At 44.7% G+C, this 21,037-nt stretch overlaps 2 protein-coding genes across 2 annotated transcripts; both read left to right on the plus strand.

Annotated features, from left to right (window-relative positions):
* The first annotated feature begins 628 nt into the window (after positions 1-628).
* Positions 629-5,050, plus strand: LOC123138667 (protein FAR1-RELATED SEQUENCE 5-like). Its single transcript, XM_044558603.1, has 4 exons — positions 629-831; positions 2,095-3,003; positions 3,359-4,936; positions 5,037-5,050. Exons 2-4 carry the CDS (start codon positions 2,130-2,132, stop codon positions 5,048-5,050), a joined length of 2,466 nt encoding a protein of 821 aa, XP_044414538.1. The 5' UTR covers positions 629-831; positions 2,095-2,129.
* Positions 5,051-15,698: 10,648 nt separating this feature from the next.
* LOC123138668 (two-component response regulator ORR27-like) lies at positions 15,699-18,698 on the plus strand. Its single transcript, XM_044558604.1, has 5 exons — positions 15,699-15,707; positions 16,240-16,402; positions 16,513-16,677; positions 16,766-16,927; positions 18,670-18,698. The coding sequence occupies exons 1-5, from the start codon at positions 15,699-15,701 to the stop codon at positions 18,696-18,698; spliced, it is 528 nt and encodes a 175-aa protein (XP_044414539.1).
* Positions 18,699-21,037: the final 2,339 nt, after the last annotated feature.

Consider the following 21,037-nt stretch of genomic DNA (forward strand, 5'->3'; position numbering starts at 1 on the left):
AAAGAATCCTACATTTACATACAATCGTTTTTTCGCGCGGGTTACATATAATCAAACTGGTACCACGTGTGTGCACATAGGTGAAGAGCACAACGATATTGACAAAACAAGAATGGGGCGATGAATATGCGTGAGTTTAATACTCTGACACCATCATCGTTGTTTGCAACATTGGTGGCGCCGCTTGCCGCATCCGGTGATGGAGTCGCAAAACCTTTGTCTTGTCCGTTGCAACACCGGCTCGCAGTGCTATCCTAGTGCACAACCCCCACTTGCACCATGTTTGTTAGCTGATCGCGGCATCACAAGTTGGGTTGCATGTCATCATCGACCGATCGTAGGATCACATGTTTGTGTAGCGGCATTGTTTCTGGGACGCGTCTAGTGGGCGGCCGGCCGCCCTGGGATCGCTAGCCAGCGGCCACCCGAAAAAGGAAACCACCTGGTCCCCCTCGAGCGAAAAAGAGGAAACAGTCCACCTGGTCCCTGCCCGTCGGAGCCAAAAAGGCAACTGCCCCGCCCACCAGCTGGCCGCAGGATCACGTGCACCCTCCTCGCCAAACTGCGCCCTGGCTATCTTCTTCTTCCTCACGAAAGAAGGAGGATCTACCCAGGTTGCAGAATCCACGCCATCTCTCGCCCCCACGCCTCAGCCCCACCGACGCTGCCTTCTTCTTCTTCTGCACGCCAGAAACAGATCCAAACGCAATCGCCCCCAGCCCTTCTTCCTCCTCCTACACAGCCGCCATGGGAGCCCCAAAGTAGAAGGAGCTGCTTCAAGATCTAAAGGGCAGGGTGGTCAGAGCCATACCAGGCAGTAAGATCGAGCAGGTAAGCCCCCTCTGCACCTCTTCGCTTCCCCCTTCTCCATGGATCCATGGAGAATCTGCTTCAAAAAAGAGGTGAATCTAGCACATCACACCAGATGTTAAACATGCTGTATGTGTTAAACATGCCAAAAACTACCACCTGGATGTGTTAAAAACAAGCCAACTAAAAACGAGTTATCTGGCCAATTAAAACATGATTAAAAGCCAACTTCTAGTTATTATTTGCAAAATGAACAGAAAATTGACTGCCCAATGCTTTGTTGAGCATGTGCAACGAAAAATTCATAAATGTGCAACTAAACATGCATCCCAGCCAACTGAACATGTATCCTGGCCAACTAAACATGTATCCTGCCAACTAAAAACATATATCTGGCAATACATGTTTCTGAGTGAACACTTTGGAAAAAATGTAGTATATGTCCAAATAAAAAACATGTTTTCTGGCCAACTAAACATGCATGTTGGCCAAAAACTGATGACCAACTAAGACATCTATTCTAGGTAACTAAGACATCTATTTTAGCCAACTGAATGCATTAACTGTCCAACTGAACATGCATGTTGGCCACAAAACTGAAAAAATGCAACCTGGCCAGCTGAGACATCTATTCTAGCCAACTAAAAGCATTGAATGTCCAACTGAATATGTATGCTGGCCAAGTGGAAATCCTGGAAATTGAGACGTCTATTCTAGCGAAACCAGAAATCTGTAGTGCAACAGGAAAAACATAGGAACTTTTGTCCATGGCTAATGAAGCCACAAACCATATTAACATATTCACACACAAATCTTGTCCCACGCATATATTCTGGTCCCACACCTATTGCAAACCATATTAATATGTTCAAATATACCAGATCTAGAAACATAAACGGCGATGAAAAACATATAACTATAATCTGTCCTCCAATTCTTCTTTCTTCTTTCACCTGGATTTTCCTTCTCAAATGTAGCATCCAATTATGTGCAGAAAAATCTAAAAAGAGCTCCTTGCGAAACGGAAACCTACAGATCATTGCAACAAAACAAAAAGGGAAAAAAGGGTAAGAAAAACTCTGTAGCAAAAAGAAGTCATGCTCTTGCCAGTTATTTACTGCAAACTGTGCAACTAACATAACAACTCTGTGCAAACAAAAAAATTCATAACTGTTATAATAAAAGATTATGCTATGGTCATGTTGCTTTTAGGTTGTTTTGAAACACAGTTTTTCTGTGGTTACCAACTGATGGCATCAATTTCTTCTTTTTTTATATGTGCAGGGAGTGTGTGGCAGCATCCAAAAACAAGGGAAAAAATGCTTGATCTCAATGAGTTGCCTCCAGATCTCAATGAGCTTCCTCATGATATGGATCAGCAGCAACCCAGCATACAACAAGGAAACTGCACAAAAAATGGTCGATCTGTTTACTACACGCAGGCAAGTCGTGATGGTAACCCTACGGGCCATGACAATGTGGCAGGCCAATCATCAGCCCGTGGTGCCCCTGTAGTGGTGTCTTTGCAGTCAGAGAGTCATACTCTTGATGACACAGGAACCGAGGCAAATGTTCCTGGTCCAACCAGGACTGAGCTAGAAGCTGGGGCTTTTGACAGAGTTGTGCAAGTAGAAGAAGGAGAGGATGAGGCTGGTTCTCAACCTATGGAACCCTATGTTGGCATGAGGTTTGACAGCCTTCAAATTGCTAAGGATCACTACAACAGTTATGCACTACGGATGGGTTTCTCTATCAAGATGAACACCTCTAGACGGACACCCCGCACCAATGAATTGATAAAACAACAGTTTTGCTGCAACAAGTTCAAGAAGCCCAAAGCTGATGATGGAGGAGCTGAGGCTCCTCCTTACCTGGACCCTATTCCAGATCCAACATCTGTTAACAATGATGAGGAGATGGAAGAAGAACCTCCAATATTTGCTGAAGAGGATGCTGGTACTAGTAAGAAGAAGAAGAAGCGCAAACGTGAGACAATAAAGCAGACTGAATGCAAGGCGAAAATGTTGGTGAAGCTGATAGATGGGCGATGGGAGGTGACGCACTTTGTTCGTGACCACAATCATCCGCTCGTGAACAAACCTTCATTGTCCAAATACTTGAGATCCCACCAAGGCATCTCACCTGATGAAAAGGAGTTTCTGCGCATCTTGTATAACTGCAACTTGACTACAGGTGTGGTGTTTTTCTATATCCCTTGAAGAATTAAGTTTCCCTCTAGGCAGTCCAGTGTGCAACTGTTATGGTACTACTGTGCAACTGAAATGGCTTAACTATGCAACTGTTGTCCAACTTCCCATGCTTTTTATATATCACTTTGGGTGCTTCTTGTGCAACTAGATTGTCTTTACTGTGCAAATACACAATGTCCTATATGCAAAAACTGCAAAGTGTTTTTAAAAAGGTGCAGCTAGGTGTCCATTTCCTGTGATTATCTTCTGTGCCAACACGTGTCCTATTACTGTGCAGCTGGATGTGCGCATTTGTGCAACTAAAAAAAGGATATACTATTTGTTTTTGTATTATGCAGGACGAATGATGCATGTAATGGCAGAGTTCTATGGATCTGAGATGATGGTGCCATTCGGACCAAAGGCAATAACAGATCTTTGTACAAGTTTCCGTAGAGATGACACAAAGGAGGGTGATCTGATTGAGACAATTGCGCACTTCAAGGATATACAAAAAACCGATCCAGACTTCTTCTATAAGGTGAAATATGATGAAGAGGACAGAGTTGTCAACATATTTTGGGTGGACAGCTTAGCTCGAAAAGCTTATGTGGAGGCGTACCACGATTGCATATCGTTTGACACCACGTACATGACCAACTTGTACAATATGCCGTTCGCGCCCTTCATAGGAATAAACCGACATGGCCAATCTTTCATGCTGGGTTGCGCGTTTGTGAGGCAGGAGTTGGCATCGAGCTTTGATTGGGTCTTTAGAGCATTCCTAGAGGCTATGGATGGCAAACCTCCTGACAACTTCATCACCGATCAGGATGGTGCGATGAGGCAGTCAATACAGAGCATCTTTCCAACCACCGTGCACCGTTGTTGTCGATGGCACATCATGAAAAAGGCTCAGGAAAAGGTTGGTTGGTTGCTGTGCCGGAATCCAGGACTCTCTGATGATTTCAACAAGTGTGTTGACTTCAGCTTCACTATAGACGAGTTTGAGCAGAATTGGGCTGGGTTGATGATCAAGTATGAGGCTATGGCACACACGCACTTTGAGAAGTTGTACGAATACAGGTCAACTTGGGTGCCGTGCTACTTCAAACACAGGTTCTTTCCCTTCCTCCAGTCTACACAGCGTAGTGAGGGGTTCAACGCCGTCCTCAAAAGATATGTGAACCCACACAACTCAATGTTGAACTTCGTCAAGCAATATGAAAAAATACAGAACCACATCCTTGCCAAGGAAGGCTGCAATGATTACTGGACACAACACCTTGAGATTGAGTTGTGGTCCAACTTCCCACTAGAGAAGCAAGCTTACAAAACCTATACTAGAGACCTTTACCGCAAGTTTAGAGAAGAGTTTGAGCTGATTGGACGTTATAATGCATTCCAAGTTGGTGCTGATGTGTTTGAGCTCAGACCGAACCAGGAATTTGTTGCGAAATATGGTTCTCGAAACTACTTGGTGCAGGCAAGGGTGGAGGAGCGTTCCTATTTGTGTGAGTGTTGTAAAATGGACAAGGACGGCATCCTCTGTTGCCACATCCTCAAGGTGTTCACCCATGTTGGCGTTGATGTCATACCGCAAAGGTACCTGCTAAGACGGTGGACACCTACTGCTGTACCTAGTGCGCCAGGGACTGGTTATGAGAAACCGGATGAAATGCCTCCTCAATCAAATAAGCAGATAAGGGAGAGGAACATGATATACGATTTTCGGAAACTAGCAAAGTTTGCGAGTGGTTCTGATCCAGCACAAGCTATTGTATACAAGCATATGCGTGCAGCACGTACCGAGATCGGCCACCTGAACAAGTCCAAGAAAAGGAAAAAACCGACTGCTGCAACGGGGCCATCAGATGATGGCAACCCTCGAGGACCTCCTCCACCTCCAGGCAGCAATCAGGGGGCTCATCATCTAGGTAATTACCTGCCCCAACTCCTGATCTAACTAGGTGTGTAACTTCAGTTGCACACATCATTGTGCCCAGTTGCACACACCATGGTAGCCACTTGGACAAGAACATACTGCCTAGTTGCGCACGCTGTGTTAGTTCACGCATCAAAGATAACACAGCTAACTTATTTTTTCCAGTTATGCATATATGTGATGTCAACCCTCAAGGACCTCCTCCCCCTCCTGGCTGTACACGGCATCCTCCGCCACCTCCTCCCCCGCATGCTCCTCCCAATGGCCCTACAGGCAGCACTCAGGGGGCTCGTCGTCTAGGTAATTACCTTCACCCAACTCCCCATCAAACTAGGTCTGTAACTCCAATTGCACACATCATGGTGCTCAGTTGCACCGAACATGCTACCTAGTTGCGCACGCTGTGTTAGTTTGAGCATAAAAAAGATAAACACAACTGACTTGTTTGTCCTGTTCTGCCTATAGGTGATGCCAACCCTCAAAGACCTCCTCCCCCGCCAGGCCCAACTAGCAGTGCCCTTTGTGCTACTCCCAATGGACCTACAGGCAGGACTCAGGGGGCTCATAACCCAGGTTACTACCTTCACCGACTCCAAAACAAATACTAGGGTGAGTGACTTTAGTTGCACATATCATAGTGCCCAGTTGAACAGAAACATGTTCCCTAGTTGTGTGCACTTTGTTAGTTTGAGGATCAAGCTAAAAATCTAACTTGTTTTTCATGTTCTGCCCATAGGCGACTACAATCCAAGTACCATAACAGGCCGTGCTATTGCAGGTGTTTTTTTCAACTTAACTTGCACACAGCAACCAGTTAGTTGCACAAAAATGTACTGTGTGGTTGCACAGAACATCAGTGTTGGTTGCACAATAACAAAAATACTAAACTTTTTATATGATTATTACACAGGTGATCGTGACGGTCCTACTGCCCCGTTGGAGGCTGCATCCCTTGCACAAGCTTCTGATGATTTTGTGCCCAGGGATCCTCCAAGGTCTACTACAAAGGGTAGGGCAAAGAGTCGACGGTACAAATCGGCGCTGGAGCTACACCCAAAGAAGAAAAACAAATGCAGCCAGTGCCAATCTACAGAGCACACTGCTGGTGTGTGTCCACAGAGGCTCCTATGATTCTGTTTCCTCATTTGTAACTTTGGAACAAAGAAGGAAAAATAATGATGTCTTTTTTTAGCAATGTTGGGACCAAGTGGACACATTCAGCATCTATGATTCCTCTTTATCTAATTTATGCTGCTTGAATTAGTTCATGCACTGTGTAAAAAAAAGTTGCTATTTGTGCCTTTGTTGGCAACTGGTTAAAAATTTAGTTGTTGAACAATTGTATATACAGTGCTCCTAATGTATCAACAAAAGTGATGATATTGAGTTGCAAAACGCAATTACTAGCAGTGTGCAACTACAAAATCTACTTAATAAAATTGTACAAACCAGAAACTTCCTCCATGGAGCCGGAAAAAAAAGTACTGACCTACTCCTTGTCGTATCTCAGCAACTTCCTCCATGGGGCGGTGTTGTGCACGCTGGTGACCCAATCATACGTCAGCTTCTTCCTGATGTTGAGTACTTCCTTGGGGTCGTAGTTGGGCAGTTGGCTACCATTCCACTCGGTGGCGTTAAGCAGTGCGAACAACCCACACTCATTACTGCAAAAATGGGCAAAAAAATTGTCACATAAAATTAAAACCAAAAAAAGGTAATGCACTCCGTGCAACTACTTATGTCCTACTGTGCAACTGCTTGTGTTCTACTGCAACTTATTATGTGCCACTTTGCAACTACTTACGCGCCACTCTGCAACTAGCTAGATAATCCATTAGAAACTCATAAAAATGATAATACAGATTGAAGACTAGTACTGTGTCTTAAAAATACTAAAGATTGCACATGTAGAAAAATTTAAAAACTACAAAATGATTGTATTTGATTGAGAAGGAATGAAATGCTTATTGTCTTACTTGCCAAGCTGCTTCGGTACGTCAATGTCAATAATCTGGAAGTGTTCGATGCTGAACTTTGGGTAATGCTTCCTCCATAGCTGGCGTACTGCCCCCGCAATGGTAGAGGCGTTGTTCATCAGCTCAATGTTGTCCAGCGTCCTGCTTGAATCAAGAACTTCGAAGCGTCCGTCCCTCAAGTTGACACTGAAGACCCAATAATGCCTCCCTCCGTCCTTATCGGTTACATCTGCGCACTCGAGCACTGGCAGCATGACCTGCAAGCGTGAACGATTTCAGACACAAAATACAAGATGTAGCTAAGAAAAACAGTAAAAGACTTGGTCAAGTTAAAAACGGGTTGCAACAAGTATCTGCCAACTAACAGATGTGTCATGTGCAACTGGACATGCTGTGGGTGCCAACTAAAAAAAGATTGATGATGTGGGCACAACACTCACTAAGTCTTTCTTGTCGAGACGGTTCTTGTAATCAAACATCTTGTTCATCTCATTCACATTGTGGATCCCTTGCTGTAATCTTATCTGCAGAGATTATAAAACATGGCTCAAAACTCCTTAGTAGGTGAAAGGCCTCCCTCAAATGGTCAACGAAAAGTGCTACAGAACAAAGATGAGGGTAAAAAAAAGGTTTTGGAAAAACTTACAGAAAACCTCAGTGGCATAACAACCTTCTTTGACCCTTCTGGTAAGTTATCCATGATGTGCAAGATTCCAGTCTCAATAACAATTTTTGACAACCATTGAACCGGCTTCATCGAATCAACTAACTCCTTTAAAGAAATGTAGAAAGCACCATACCTAATTATTTCAGGGCTGATTTTTTTTGAAAGCAATAAAAAGACAAGTTAGCTCGAAGGGTCACAGCAGCAAAAAAATGTGCATGAAAATGAAAAAAGAACAATGTGCAACTAAAAGCCCTGTTCTGTGCAACATACTATGCTTTCTGTGCAACTAAGTGGCTGGTGCTATGCAACTGAAAAAGATATGTATGTAGGCTGTGGGGAGTTAGTTTACCTGGTAGCTCCATCATTTGCTCCTTTGTGATGCCTGACCCAATACAAGAGGGCAGCGTAAAGCTTGTTCACTACCTCATTGGTGCTGAAAGTCTTGTTCTTGTTGTAGTCGATGAATGGAGACCTTTGAGATGCTGCGGGCCTTCTTACCCTCCTCTATCTTCGTGCAAGAGGTGGCCCTGAAGAACTGCTCATGCCAAGTTCTGGTTCTGCGCATATCGGGGTGTGGCAATTCTCTGGTGAACCAACATCTAGTTCTTGAGCTATTGCCTTGCCAACATCAGCAGCATCACATCCTTCATTCACAGCTGCTGGGTCTAACTCACACTCATCGATGCTAATCACACCGGCTTCCGCTGTATCTACTGCTGGAGCAGGTGCTGGAGCATCACCATCTATGCCGAGGTCAAAAGATGGTGCATCGCAGAACCCGTCACCATGATAAGAGTTTGATCTTCGTAAGGGTTCAAGGACCAGGGCATCTCCTTGCGGCACAAACATGGGTGCATCATTCGCTGACTTGGTTCGCAATAGTGTTGTAGTTGGCGGCCTTGGAGGCTTGCACCTACTTATAATGTCGAACACCTCCTCTTGTGTTAATGGTTGCTGAAAGACAACTCTTGGGGACGGCACTTTGATAGTTGGATCACCTCCTTTTGTGTTTGGCATTGAAGCATCTCTATCAGTAGGCACCTTGGGACTTGCAGTTGCAGTGGTGCCTTCCTGACCAGCTGTGGTGGTTTTGACTGTGACCATACTGCTAACTGACACATCAGTTGGCACACTGGTATCTGTAATTGGCATCTTTCCAGTCTGAGTTGGCAGCAACCTGGCAGAACTTGGCACCCCTGCATCAATGGCTGCGGCTCGCAGCTCTCTCTCGTCTCTGAACCCCAAATCTTTTGTGGCCTGTTCCCCCTTTGCGCCCCTGGCAAACTTGACAATCTTCTGCTTAGGTGGTTTTGGTGGGACTGTTGAAAGGGGAGTCTTCCCCTTGATCTGTTGAACTTCTCTGACATTGGTTGGCTCTCTGCTCACTACTGTTGGCATATCAGTTTGAAGCACAACTTCCTTGACCATATTTACTTCAGCAACTTCACTCACCATCTTCCCCTTGGTTTGAGGCAACTGCAGATTCTTCTTCATTGAAACTGCTTTACACTTCTGGACCACGTGAGAGTTTGCCGTGGATGCTGCCTTGCTCTTGCTGGAGCTTAGATCTGGGAGCAGCTTTAAATATTCCTTGTATTTTTCCTTTGAATGAACCCAGTCAAGACCCTTTCCTGCTTCCTCCATGTCAATTTGATTCTTTTCAGCTTCAGTTGATAAGAACAGGCTCTTGTCAATGGCAAAGTTGATCTTCTCACACATATCTTTGTCGCTGAAATCTGGCACGGGAAAGGTGGTTGGCAAAGCTGGCTTCAAGTTGCAGAGCTTGAACATATCAATGCTTCCCTGAGACTCTGCTTCGTCATTTTTCTTTGACTTTGGCAAATCCTTGTCTTTCCAGCAAGTCTTGTCAATCAACAACTGTAGTGTGCTCCTGCTACTCAATGAATTGCTGCTGCTCGCAGGGGTGGCGTGAGTGCTAGTCCTCCTGGATGTGTTGCCACCTGTACCACCAGAACCAGGAGCGTTGTCATCATCATCGTCATCGCTGCTGTCGCTGCCTCCATTGGATCCCCCTTTATCATCACCATAATCATCCTCGTCTTCTTCATCCTCGTCTTCTTCCCTCTCACTGCCATCAGCTGCTGCGCCTTTGTCTTCTCCCCTCTCACTGCCATCAACTGCTGCCCCTTTGTCCCCGTCCCCCTCTCTGGCCTCACCTTCTTCTTCCTCCTCCTCTGCATCACTATCTTCTTCCTTGTTCTCCTCCTCTCCTTTGTCCTCTTCTTGTTTGTCCTCCTCCTCCTCCTCCTCCTCTTCCTCCTCATCCTCCTCCTCCTCTGCATCTTCTTCATTGTCATCCTCATCCTTGTCCTCCTCCTCTGATTCATCCGCATCTGTCTCCTCATCGTCGTCAGCATCTATCGCTGCTCCCATTTCCTCATCTTCTTCTGAATCATCCTCAACAAATTCTTCTTCTTCTTGTATAGTTGACCGCCGTCTCTTTCTTTTTGCAGCACGGCGTGATGCCCCAGTTTGCATTGATGGCTGCTGTACGTAAGGATCAATATCTGGTTCCTCGTCATCAATCTTGGCAACTTCTTTAATGAAGGTGCCAACCTGTTCAGTTACAACCTTGCATAGCTCATTGACCACTTTCGCAATTTTTGCCTTTTTCTGCATCAACACAAAAAAGATTCAGTACTGATTCAGTTAGAAAAAATAATAAAAAGTAAAAATGTCTGTAACTGACCATGATGTGATAAGCAAAAACGACTAATACACACTTTCTGGCCAACTAAAAACATGATTCTAGCCAACTACACATGCACTGTGGCACAAAGTAAAAACCATGCATTTCTGCCAAAAGTTGATGACAATGGTTGTAAATGAACACTTTGACTATCCAAAAAAACATGTGCAACTACAAAACCTTATATGTGCAACTGAACATACATCACAGCCAACTAAATTCTAAATTTTCGCAACTACAAAAGTTATACATGTCCAACTGACCATACATCCCAGCCAATAGAAAAAATATTGGTAAGTGATACAAGTTTATGTATGCAAAACACAAACCTGCGGATTGTATGTTATTGGTAACTTGGATGCCACAAATGCTTCAGCTTGCAAAATTCCACCAAACAGTGGTGTCTGCTCCGTGCCTCTATACTCCTCTTTAAGCTGATGTAAAAAAAAGAGAAACAGAAAATAACAAGGTTATCAAAATAGATTTGTGTGTTGAATGAAACCACACATTACAACCTGTGCAACTACAAACAAGATACTGGGGTAGACAAATTCAACTATACATATATGCAACTGAACAAAGACACAAAAACTGTGCAACACACATGGCACCTAAAAAAAAGTTCCTACCAACTGATGCAACACATATGTGCAACAAGATTAGTAAAACTGTGCAACTTAAAAAAGATGGTGTGCCAATTTAAAATAAACATGTGTGCAGATTGCCAAACTTAAAGCTATAATCTGTGCAACTACATGCATTGTTGTGCCAACTGATGACAGTTTTCTGTGCAATTTCCAAAAAGAGTGACCAGACATCAAAAGAACATAGAAGGAAGACACTGTTGGAAAAAAACAAAAAAGAACTCACTTGTAATTTGCCGAACACACCAGGAGAGATAGTATCCTTCTTGATCACCTTGGCAATTAGAGTACTATCCCATGCATTCGATCGTATCGCGCAGTTGCTTACTGGGATGTCATGTACGAGCGCATCAAGGTATAGTATCTGCACCAGACCCAAACAAAAGAAAAAGCCAAGTTCAGTTATTGTTATGAGAATTTCAGCAAACTATAACTGCACAGAAAGAACAGGAACAGATGGAAAAAAGTGGTCGTTTTCACTAACCATCAAGTGATACAAGCAGCAGCAAACAGTTTGCTTCTCCTGGTCCATGTTCCGGAAAGCTTCGTTAATGTGTTCTGCTACAAAGAGGCAGATGTTTGTATTCTTTAGCATTTGATGATCTAGCACAAGTCCATAACACTTTGGGCTGAGCTTCAAGGCAGTGGTTGGTGCTAGAAAAGTACTGAAGGCAACCGCAAGCCAGGCCATAAAAAATGTGTCATCCGTTCTTCCAGCCATATGCTCAATCATCTTGAGCCATGTAGTGATCTGGGGATGAGAATTTCCAGTTATGTTGAAAGCCTGTCTCAATCTCCTAGTGGCATCCTTGTCAACTAAATATCTGACTTTTGGACCCTTGTTTGGGAGATCAAATACCCTCTGAACACTGTCAGCATCAACACGGATCCTTCCCCTTCCTAGGAAAACCATTTCAGAGGTCTGTGGTTGGTAGGACTGCACCAGGAACTTAGTGAGGTCCGCTGGAAGTGTGTCTGATAAGTTCAATAGCCCCCCGACCGACCTCGAAACTAGCTCTGATTTCTGTAGTGGAGTTAGAGAGGCGTTGAAATTTGCAAAGCGCGCTGGTGATGCCCTTATCCTAACTGCTTGTGATGGTCGCTCCACATCTTCCCCTGGAGCCACCTCAACTCCTTCGCCGCTGCCCTGTTGATTAGAAAATGAAAGCATTACACAAACATTAAACATAAGAGAAAAAACAAGAATGAAAAAAAACTAGCAATCATCATGATGTATTTGTGCAACTAATAAAGCTCATGAGGACAACTGCAAAGACTGCCAGTGTGCAACTGAATGTGCAACAATAAAACAGTAAATAAAAAAAGAACGAGACCTGGCAGCTACAAAAAGTTCTAGTGTATGTGCAACAATAAGAAATGATATTGCAACACAAGAAAAACAGTAACTAAAAAAAGGTTTGTAAAGAACTATTCAAATAGCTCATAAAAACACAAAAAACCCACATACCTCAGCATCTGCTGCGGAAGATGCGACAGCTTCTCCAGCAACTGCTGCCTGCACAAAAAAATGACCACTGATGTCAACTATGAAAACATGCCAACTAGCGAACTACAAGATGCCAACTAATGTCAACTGTATTTAAATCAAAATGACTAGAGATGTCAACTACAAAAGGTTGTTATTGACAGACTAAAAACAAAAAATAGTGTTCCGAACTGCTGCATAATTTCATCACTATCTAAAAAAAGGCGAGAAAAAACACTTATATTTGAGATTTTACTTACCCTAGAAGATGACTCAGCTCCCTTGCCAAGTGTTGCACGTCTAGTCCGCTTTACAACACGGAACTGATCAGCATCCTAAGAAAAAAACATGAGCATGGGAAAAAATAAAAAAATGTTATATGACCCAAACAAAACCAAAAAATGGACTTGTGTCGTCAACATGCCACTTACCTCAACATCCTCTCCCTGCTCAACACTCTGCGCAAGTCGTGGCTGGCGATTAGCAGGACGCTTCGAGTTCCGGCGAAGAGGTTGACTTCCAGAACGCTGATTAAGCAACCAAAAGAAAACATGAAAAAAAGACATTAGCATACATGCATAAGTTGAAAAACAACTCAAAAACAAAAGAAAAAAAGTGAATAAAAATACATCTCCTTCATTGCCACCCGCATCTCCTCCTATTATAACCATTTTTGCCCTGCGGAAGGAAATACAACAAAAAAACATAGTTAGAAGATGTGGACAACCAACTACTACAATCATGCAGCCAACTGGGCAGTAAACCTTGTGCAAACTGGACATCAAATAAGCCAACTAACTTTTTTCTGCCTAATTATTACTTGCCAACTGTGACAAGTAATACCTAGACAGAAAAAAGTTAAGTAAAGGCAACAAGCTTAGTGAGATAACTTATTCTGAAAAAAGCGTCCCTAGTTGAACATGAAGGGAGACACATGAAAACAACCACATCCACAACAAAAGACTTGCACATTGAGAAAAATTAAAATGGAAAATTGGCAAGCATTGGTACTAATTTGCACAAATCAAGGGGTCCTAGTTGCACAAAAGCAGGAGAATAACACATAAACCACCACAGCCACCACAACGCTGGTGGATTGGGTAGATTATATTGGAAAATTGGCAAGCATTGGTGCTAAAATTGTACAAACAAGAGTCCCTAGTTGCACACAGCAGAGGGCACAAGTGTATAACATATGAATATGCAACTAAGTAAACCCAACTAAGTAGAGCAACTGGCACAAGTGTATAACATATGAATAGCCAACTTAGTAAAAGTGATGCAGCCAACCGAGTAGGCAACTTGTGCAACTGAACACAGTATAGACAACCACCTAGTACAAAAACAGTGAGCCAACTGACCAAAACAACTGCTGCAACTGCAGAGCATATGGACAGCCAAGTACTATATGGACACAACCAACTGAGGAGAATTTTTTGCATCTAACCACTTAAATCTCTGAACACCAACTACGAAATCAGCCAATGCATTGCACACAAAAACAGTGAGCCAACTGACCAAAACAACTGCTGCAACTACAGAGCATATGGACAGCCAAGTACTATATGGACGTAGCCAACTGAGGAGAATTTTGTGCAACTAACCACTTAAATCTCTGAACACCAACTACGAAATCAGCCAATGCATTGCACACAACATTGCGCACATCTAATACAACTTACAGAATAACTAAAGAATCATGTGCAGGTGTAGAACATATGGACAACCAACTAGTAAAAGTGATGTAGCCAACTGAGCAGGCAACTTGTGCAACTGAACAGTATGTAGAAACCCAACTAGCAAAAAATTGGTGCAACTGCAGAACATAGGGACAGCCAACTACTATATGAATGAAGCCAACTGGATAGAATTTTGTGCAACTGGAACACGAGTGTCTACCAACTAAAAAGTGGCCGTGATACAAGTTTCACCCTCTTAGTTGGTTAGCACAGGTAATGGTCCCTAATTTGCACAGGTACTAATTTGCACATGTAATGGTCCCTAATTACAAACAAGAGGAGAAAAACACATGACCCACGAGAACCACCAGAAGGTTGGCAGATTGGCTATATTATCTCAAAAATTGTCTACTGCTGCTCCTAATTTGCACGCAAGGGGCGACAGAGTTGCACACCGCGGGGGAAAACACTCATCAAAAACACCAGATCCACCGCGAGGCTTCAATCCACAGAAGAGGCACTATCGCCGCGAACCACTCATCCTCCCTGAACCATATGCACGAGCTCACCCCCTACTGCAACTCAAAAACGACAGGATGAGCACAACCCTAACCCATCCCTGCCAATCCGGCGGTTTCCCAAACGAAGTAGTCCGCTGGGGTGACCTCAACGTCACCGGAAAATGAGTTCGACCTCCCTAACCCCGACCGCGACCTCGACCTCTACCTCGACCTCCCTGACAACGACCGCGACCTCACCGGAAAACGAGCGACCTCATTGGAAAAAGGAGGACGGGCGAGTGGAGAAACAAGCAGGGACGAAGACGAGGAGCGCGCGTAGGAGCAGTACCAGAGCCGCCACGGACGACGACCCTCGCGGCGCGCCCCGCCGTCGACCACAACCCAGCGGATTTGGAACCGCCTCCGAGCACCAACCAACGGCGAAAGCAAAGGGGGAAAGTGGAGGAATGGGCGGCGAGAGGTGGGGGTGGACGGGGTGGCACGAAATTCGAAACCGCCGCCCACTACGCACGACGGCTAAAACGCTGGAGAACTGCCTAATCCTCGATGACATGTGGGTCCCACGGACGATTTATCTCGCGGGCGCGGCGCAAATCGGACCAGGCGACTGGTCCACACGCGGGTCTGAGCGGCGCGGCCCCACCTCCCGACCAGGGGGCACCTGGACACCGCGCGGCGTCGATCGGGACGAGATCGAGCGGCTCTCGTTCGGCCGCTCGTTCTGTCTATTTAGTGGCCGGCCGCTTTTTAGATTTCAGGTTGTTTCTGGCCGGTCCTAACACACACAATCGAGCTTGGGTGCCAGGGCTTCGGATTGCAGCCGCTGCTAGCCGACTCTCAACAGCTGCGGGGGCTGCAGGCAACACCGAGCTTCTCGTCTAGAAGTAGCATGAGTCGCCGCTCACTTCACATCGGTAGCTTGCTTGCGATGATGACACAATGGTCTGGTGGGTTGCATCAGCGAGCCGCCCATTGCAATGCGGTAGTCCAGGGTTGTGGCAACATGACAACGCCCTTGCAACATCCTGTGCTCTAGACACTAGCGTGCGGTGGTGGTTTGGTGTCCTCGAGATGGAGGAGGTGAGTGGTGCGAGCGAGATTTGGGAGGTTGTGACTTCATGAACACGAGGTAGGAGACACAGGCGAAGGGGATGAGCCAGCAAGGACAAAGAGATAAAGGTTAAGGAAAGTGGGAGTTCTTCGCATGGGCCCACGGGGGTACACGTGTTGAGCAGTCGAGGCGTCCGATTACACGACTGGAATCCTCTACGGCTCTACCTTTGACATAATACATTAATGCGGAAGCATTAATACATTATATTAAGTTTTAATGCACTACATTAATTAAGCAACTGTTAATGGTGCGATTGGAATCATCTATCTTTAAATATACTCTATTAATTGTAAAGGCTATATATGGGGTGTTAATACGTTATATATAGTTTTAGTGTACTGCATTAATTAAGTTATATATGGAAAATCTTAGTGCATTACTCCACTCTGTTTTGCAAGGAAAAAAGAGGCTTCCGGCAGGCTTTATATATCTGAGCTGTATCTTCAGACCTTCTGCACTCTCTTTCTATCACCAGCAGTACCTTCTGAAGAGAGCTAGGTAGGCGTGCTTGCTATGGAGAACGGCAACGCCTTCCCTTCCGGCGTCGGCAGGGACACTTTGCCCCAGGATTCCCCTGCCGGGATGAGGGTCCTCGTGGTGGAGGACGACCCGAACGACCTCGTGCACTTGACGCAAATCCTTGAGAGGTGCGGCTACAAAGGTAACTAGGCGGCCATCTTAGATCTGCTCGCCTTAGTTTTGCATGTCTCCTCTACCTGTTCTTGTGAGATCTGGATCATCACCTTGTACGTACGTGTTTGTGTCATGTAGTGACGGCGAAAGCGTCACCAAGGGAAGCGCTGAAAGAGGTGGAGGAGAATGGAGAGGGCTTCCACTTCGACATCATCATGACCGTCGTGCACGGTGGCGAAGAAGGAGATAGATTCGATGGCTTCGACCTCCTCGAGCGCGTTCGGGATCGTTACCCAGTCATCAGTGAGTATTCGCACACATATGCACGCATGGTTACTGTGAGGTTAGTAACGGTACATACTGATGTGCAATCCTGCATGTGTTTGTGTAGTTTTCTCCGCCGACTATTCCAAGAAGATGGTGATGAGGACAATCAATGAAGGCGCCTGCGACTTCATGCCAAAGCCGATGTGCTACCAGGAGGTGCGCAATATTTGGTTCCATGTCATGCAGAGGGGATCAGAAGTCGACGACCCTGACGAGGGGGAAGAAGGTGCGTCACATATGTTTCTAACGGATGGTCAACCATCTTTACTATCTCCATCATGTTTGGCTGTTTGTTGTGGCTGCATCGTACGTGATCCGTTTCTACTCTGTTAAATAGTTTCTGGGTTCTTGCTGAAGATTTCACTCGTATTACGCAAGCATTTGTATGTATATACTACTCCCTTCGTCCCAAAATAAGTGACTGAACTTTGTACTAGGCTCAATTAATTTTGAGACGGAGGGAGTAGATAGGTAAGTTCCCGAGTGCGAGTTTTAATTAACGAGCGAGGCGTTCGCGTGGCGGCGAGCAGGCCCGTGTCGATGGGCGTGCTGCCTCGGCGTCGGCACCGGCCTGCACCGGCGGGGCTTGGGCGTGGCCGTGCCCGGCGTCCGCGTCGGCGTGAGCTGTCTGCTGGCGTCCGTCATCCTTGCTGTGCACATGCTTCTATCTGCTGGCCAAACGTATGTCTAGCAAGACTATGTGCCTCAAAATTGACACTCTCTCTTCAAAAATGAAAGAGCAGTGTTGAAAGCCTGAAACTGGCTCGAGGTAGCTTTTAATCTCCTTAGGCCTTGTACAATGAGAGGTGCTTAGAGGAGGTGCTTAGAGGAGGTGCTTAGAGAAATAAACCAGATTTTTCTTTAAGCACCGGTGCTTATTTGTACAGGGTAAACGCTTAACTAAGCGTCTCTCCTGTAGAAATAGGCATTGGTGTTTTAGAAAAACTCGGTTTATTTTTATAAGCACCTCACTAAGCACCTCCCATTGTACAAAGCCTTATAAGGCTTGCCTATGTGCTGAAAGTACTAATATGCGAGTGTGGGACTGGGCAGCGGCGTGCGTTTTTGCGCTGAGCTGGAATGTGCCGAGCCTAGCTTGGCCCATTCACTTGTCAGGCCTGGCGAAGCTCTTGCCAAGTCCAAAACCTCTCTCACCCTGTCAGGCCTTAGTTTGGATGGTCACTAGAAAAGCAATTCTATTATGTACGGGGATACTCTTTGCATGGATCCATTGTCCATGTCTTTTTGAATTTCATGCTATTTGCTGACTGTTTTCAAATTTTGTCTTTGTTTCAAAGCTTTACACTGGGTATGATTAATATATTTTATTAAAGGAATGATTTCAATCGAGCCTGGCCTAATTAATATAGGACATTACACTAGCCTCGATCGATTTAGTATAATGAAGATACTATTAACAATCGGGCAGCTGATTGACGCTTGCGTTGACCGTCTCGACAGCTCGCCACATGCCGCAGTGGGCCTTATGTGAAGTGCCCCCCTTGCCTTATCCATATCTATTCATCTTCCCCTACTCATCCCCCTCCCTCACACCTTCTACCTCGCGCTATACTCCATCATCACCTACCAAAACTTGCTTGCCCTGATCACCTCCTCCATCTCTAGGCTATCATACCACCACCGTCCGCTAATCCACGTGGCACGTGCTACTTCAAGGGCAGTGTCGTGTTGCTGCAATCTAGGGCCGCCGTGCCGCAAGGGGCTGCCCATTGCTGCAACCCACTAAACCACCGATTGCTGACTGGAGGCGGGCGACACATTCCAATTGCTTGTTTTACGACAAAACTGAGATGACCAATGTAGTAATGTATTGAATGAGTTTATTTCAGGGAGTAGGACTAATTTTTCTATTCAAGTCTTTGGCTAAAAGTGAAGTATCATTCACGAACCCACGAACAACTTTTCTAGTTTTTGTCCTCTTCAAGCTCTTAACATGTATTTTTCTAGGCGTTTACCGAATCCAAGGTTCACATTGAGTGTTGGACAATCGTACTATGAAATGCGGCAAGAGCTAAGTATTTTGTTTTAAAACCAAAGAATAGATTATAAGACAAAGTCCTCCAAAGTCGAATATCCAATTATGAGCCTAGGCTCATTTGCACCTGGTGAACAATAAATTTAAAAAAAATACTAGGAAAATTTTAAAAAAAAATCCAATTTTTTGCATGGAAGATATTGGAATGAGTGAGGTGCCTGCCAAATTTCCATGCATTTGGACACCCGAGTAGCTCTCAGCAAAAAAAAATCAGATTTGAACAGTGCACAAGCAGTAAACTTTTTCACAGACCCGAAATTTGTCCTTGTTGCTGAGAGCTACTCAGGCATCCAAATGTTCTAAAATTTGGCACGTACATCACGCACCCAGGCATCTTTCTCTACAAAAAAATCGGAATTTTTTGAATTAATTTAGTATTTTAAATGATTTTTTGTTCACTCACGGGCTCATCTGAGTCTCGGAGCCAAAATACCTCATTCCACTAAAATCCACTTCCTAGCCATTCCCCTTGTATGGGTTTCTCTAAGCCCCGGTACATCTGAAGATTTATCTTCCCATACTATGCGCCACTTTGGGCTATTCATACTCAGAGAAAATATCGAGTTTCAATACTTAAGAACCGCTATTCATTTTTTTCCGGAACTGATGAGAAATCCACTTTGAAGCATTTTCTATACTCTGACGCTTTCGACCACAATACTTCTCGTCGGCAATTTCGAGTTGTCATGATTTATTTGTCTGTCGGGCAAAATATATGTCCGGTAATTTCGGTTCGTTTTCAACTGAAACTTCTGAGCTGTTCTTTTCTGTAGATTCTTATTCTAAGAACTACTCCCTCACTATGGTACTACCAAGCAATTGGTTTTACATGGTACTTTCTGAATCATTCTGCCTTTGTCGAAAATGTGTTATCTTTTTCAATTGAAACCTCTTCTTATTCATTCATTGGTACTTCTGAGTGGTTTACTTTATTTGGTCCCTGAACATTGTTGTGGCCATTCAAATTTATTTAAATTGTCTTGGTTATTCCATAAACTACTACTAGTCCTTCCAAGCATGGTTACTTATTTTTTGCAGTAACATCTATATTTTGGAACTTATCCATAAATAGCATATCATACCCATCCATGGTTGCAACCATTCCTTTCCACCCTTAGTCATTTCACTCACTCAGTCCACCTCTTCAAGCCACTCCACTCCATCACACTTAAGAACAAAAGTTCTGGGTGGTTCCATGTTCACTTCTTCGACTCGTCCAAGGCCAAGAACTCCCCTTTCTTGCATACCTACATCTCTAGTTCATCTCTTTCATGAAATTCCTATTCTTGTGAGAGTGACCCCTTTGATTCTTGAGAGAGTTTTTGATTGAAGATCATTCTGGGAGTTCTTATCAAGTGACTTTTCTTTGCTTGTTACTCTTGGCTGGTGAGCGCATCCTAGATGGTTAGGGGTCACTTGAGATCCTATCATGTTCTATAACTAGATGCTTGTTAAGTACTTATGCTTGTGTTGTCCTTGTTGTCATGTGCTAAAAACTTCCTACCCTAAAATCAGCATATAATTATTTTATAGCACTATTCACCCTTTGTAGTCCTTAGACCTTAATCCAAACACCGCCCGTGTTAGCTGCAAGTGGTGCAAGAGTTGGCAGCCTTCACAAATGCTAGAGTGAGCTCAAAATTGACAATGCTAAGCCGTGACCGGGGATTTTCATCCCTCTAGCACACGGAAGATGTCGGTGTGCAAGAAGAACCATCTTGATGTCGTGTTCATGGCTTGTTATAGTCATCACCCTATGAATAAGACATCCGAGCCCTTCTTTCGGATGATGGTGCCTGCTTCTAAGATCAGGGGGCTTCATGGCACCATCTCTTTTGGACTGAAGACCCTCAAGAACGTGGTCAACCTCTTTCATTCTTTTGGGTAAGGCAGAGGATGGCATGGTGGACAATCACATTGTCATCGCTATCTTGGAGCGCACCGTCATTTCTCTTCGGTGCACTCATGTGCACCATGAGTTAGAGTGGAAGTATCAAATACATGTCTCCTTAATAACTTGATGACAAGTTGTATCAGGGTTGTGTGTATGTGTCACTACAGGTATCAGGAAATTTGCCGTCTGTGGAGCTCTTTCTGTCAGCTTTTTTGTCGGGGCTAACGGCAAAATAGAGAAAAAGTGACGGCAAATTTCTAATGTCGGCAAAGAGCTCACTTTGGTGTCTGTTTTTGTTTGACAGGCGGCACACGACCTCCCGCCCTGCGTCGCCACACCACCTCCCGCCCCATGATGCGTCATTGCACCACCTCCATCCCGGTGTC

This window comes from Triticum aestivum, chromosome 6B (genome assembly GCF_018294505.1).
Source record: "Triticum aestivum cultivar Chinese Spring chromosome 6B, IWGSC CS RefSeq v2.1, whole genome shotgun sequence".
Lineage (NCBI taxonomy): Eukaryota > Viridiplantae > Streptophyta > Magnoliopsida > Poales > Poaceae > Triticum > Triticum aestivum.

What these genes read in the sequence shown, in the direction of transcription:
- LOC123138668 (XM_044558604.1), top strand. An exon ending in GGATCGTTACCCAGTCATCA is followed by an intron (nt 16,678 to 16,765) that starts GTGAGTATTCGC and finishes GTGTTTGTGTAG; the next exon opens with TTTTCTCCGCCGACTATTCC. An exon ending in CCCTGACGAGGGGGAAGAAG is followed by an intron (nt 16,928 to 18,669) that starts GTGCGTCACATA and finishes GTATTTTTCTAG; the next exon opens with GCGTTTACCGAATCCAAGGT.
- LOC123138667 (XM_044558603.1), top strand. Translation starts at nt 2,130, where the DNA reads ATGCTTGATCTCAATGAGTTGCCTCCAGATCTCAATGAGCTTCCTCAT. An exon ending in TAACTGCAACTTGACTACAG is followed by an intron (nt 3,004 to 3,358) that starts GTGTGGTGTTTT and finishes TGTATTATGCAG; the next exon opens with GACGAATGATGCATGTAATG.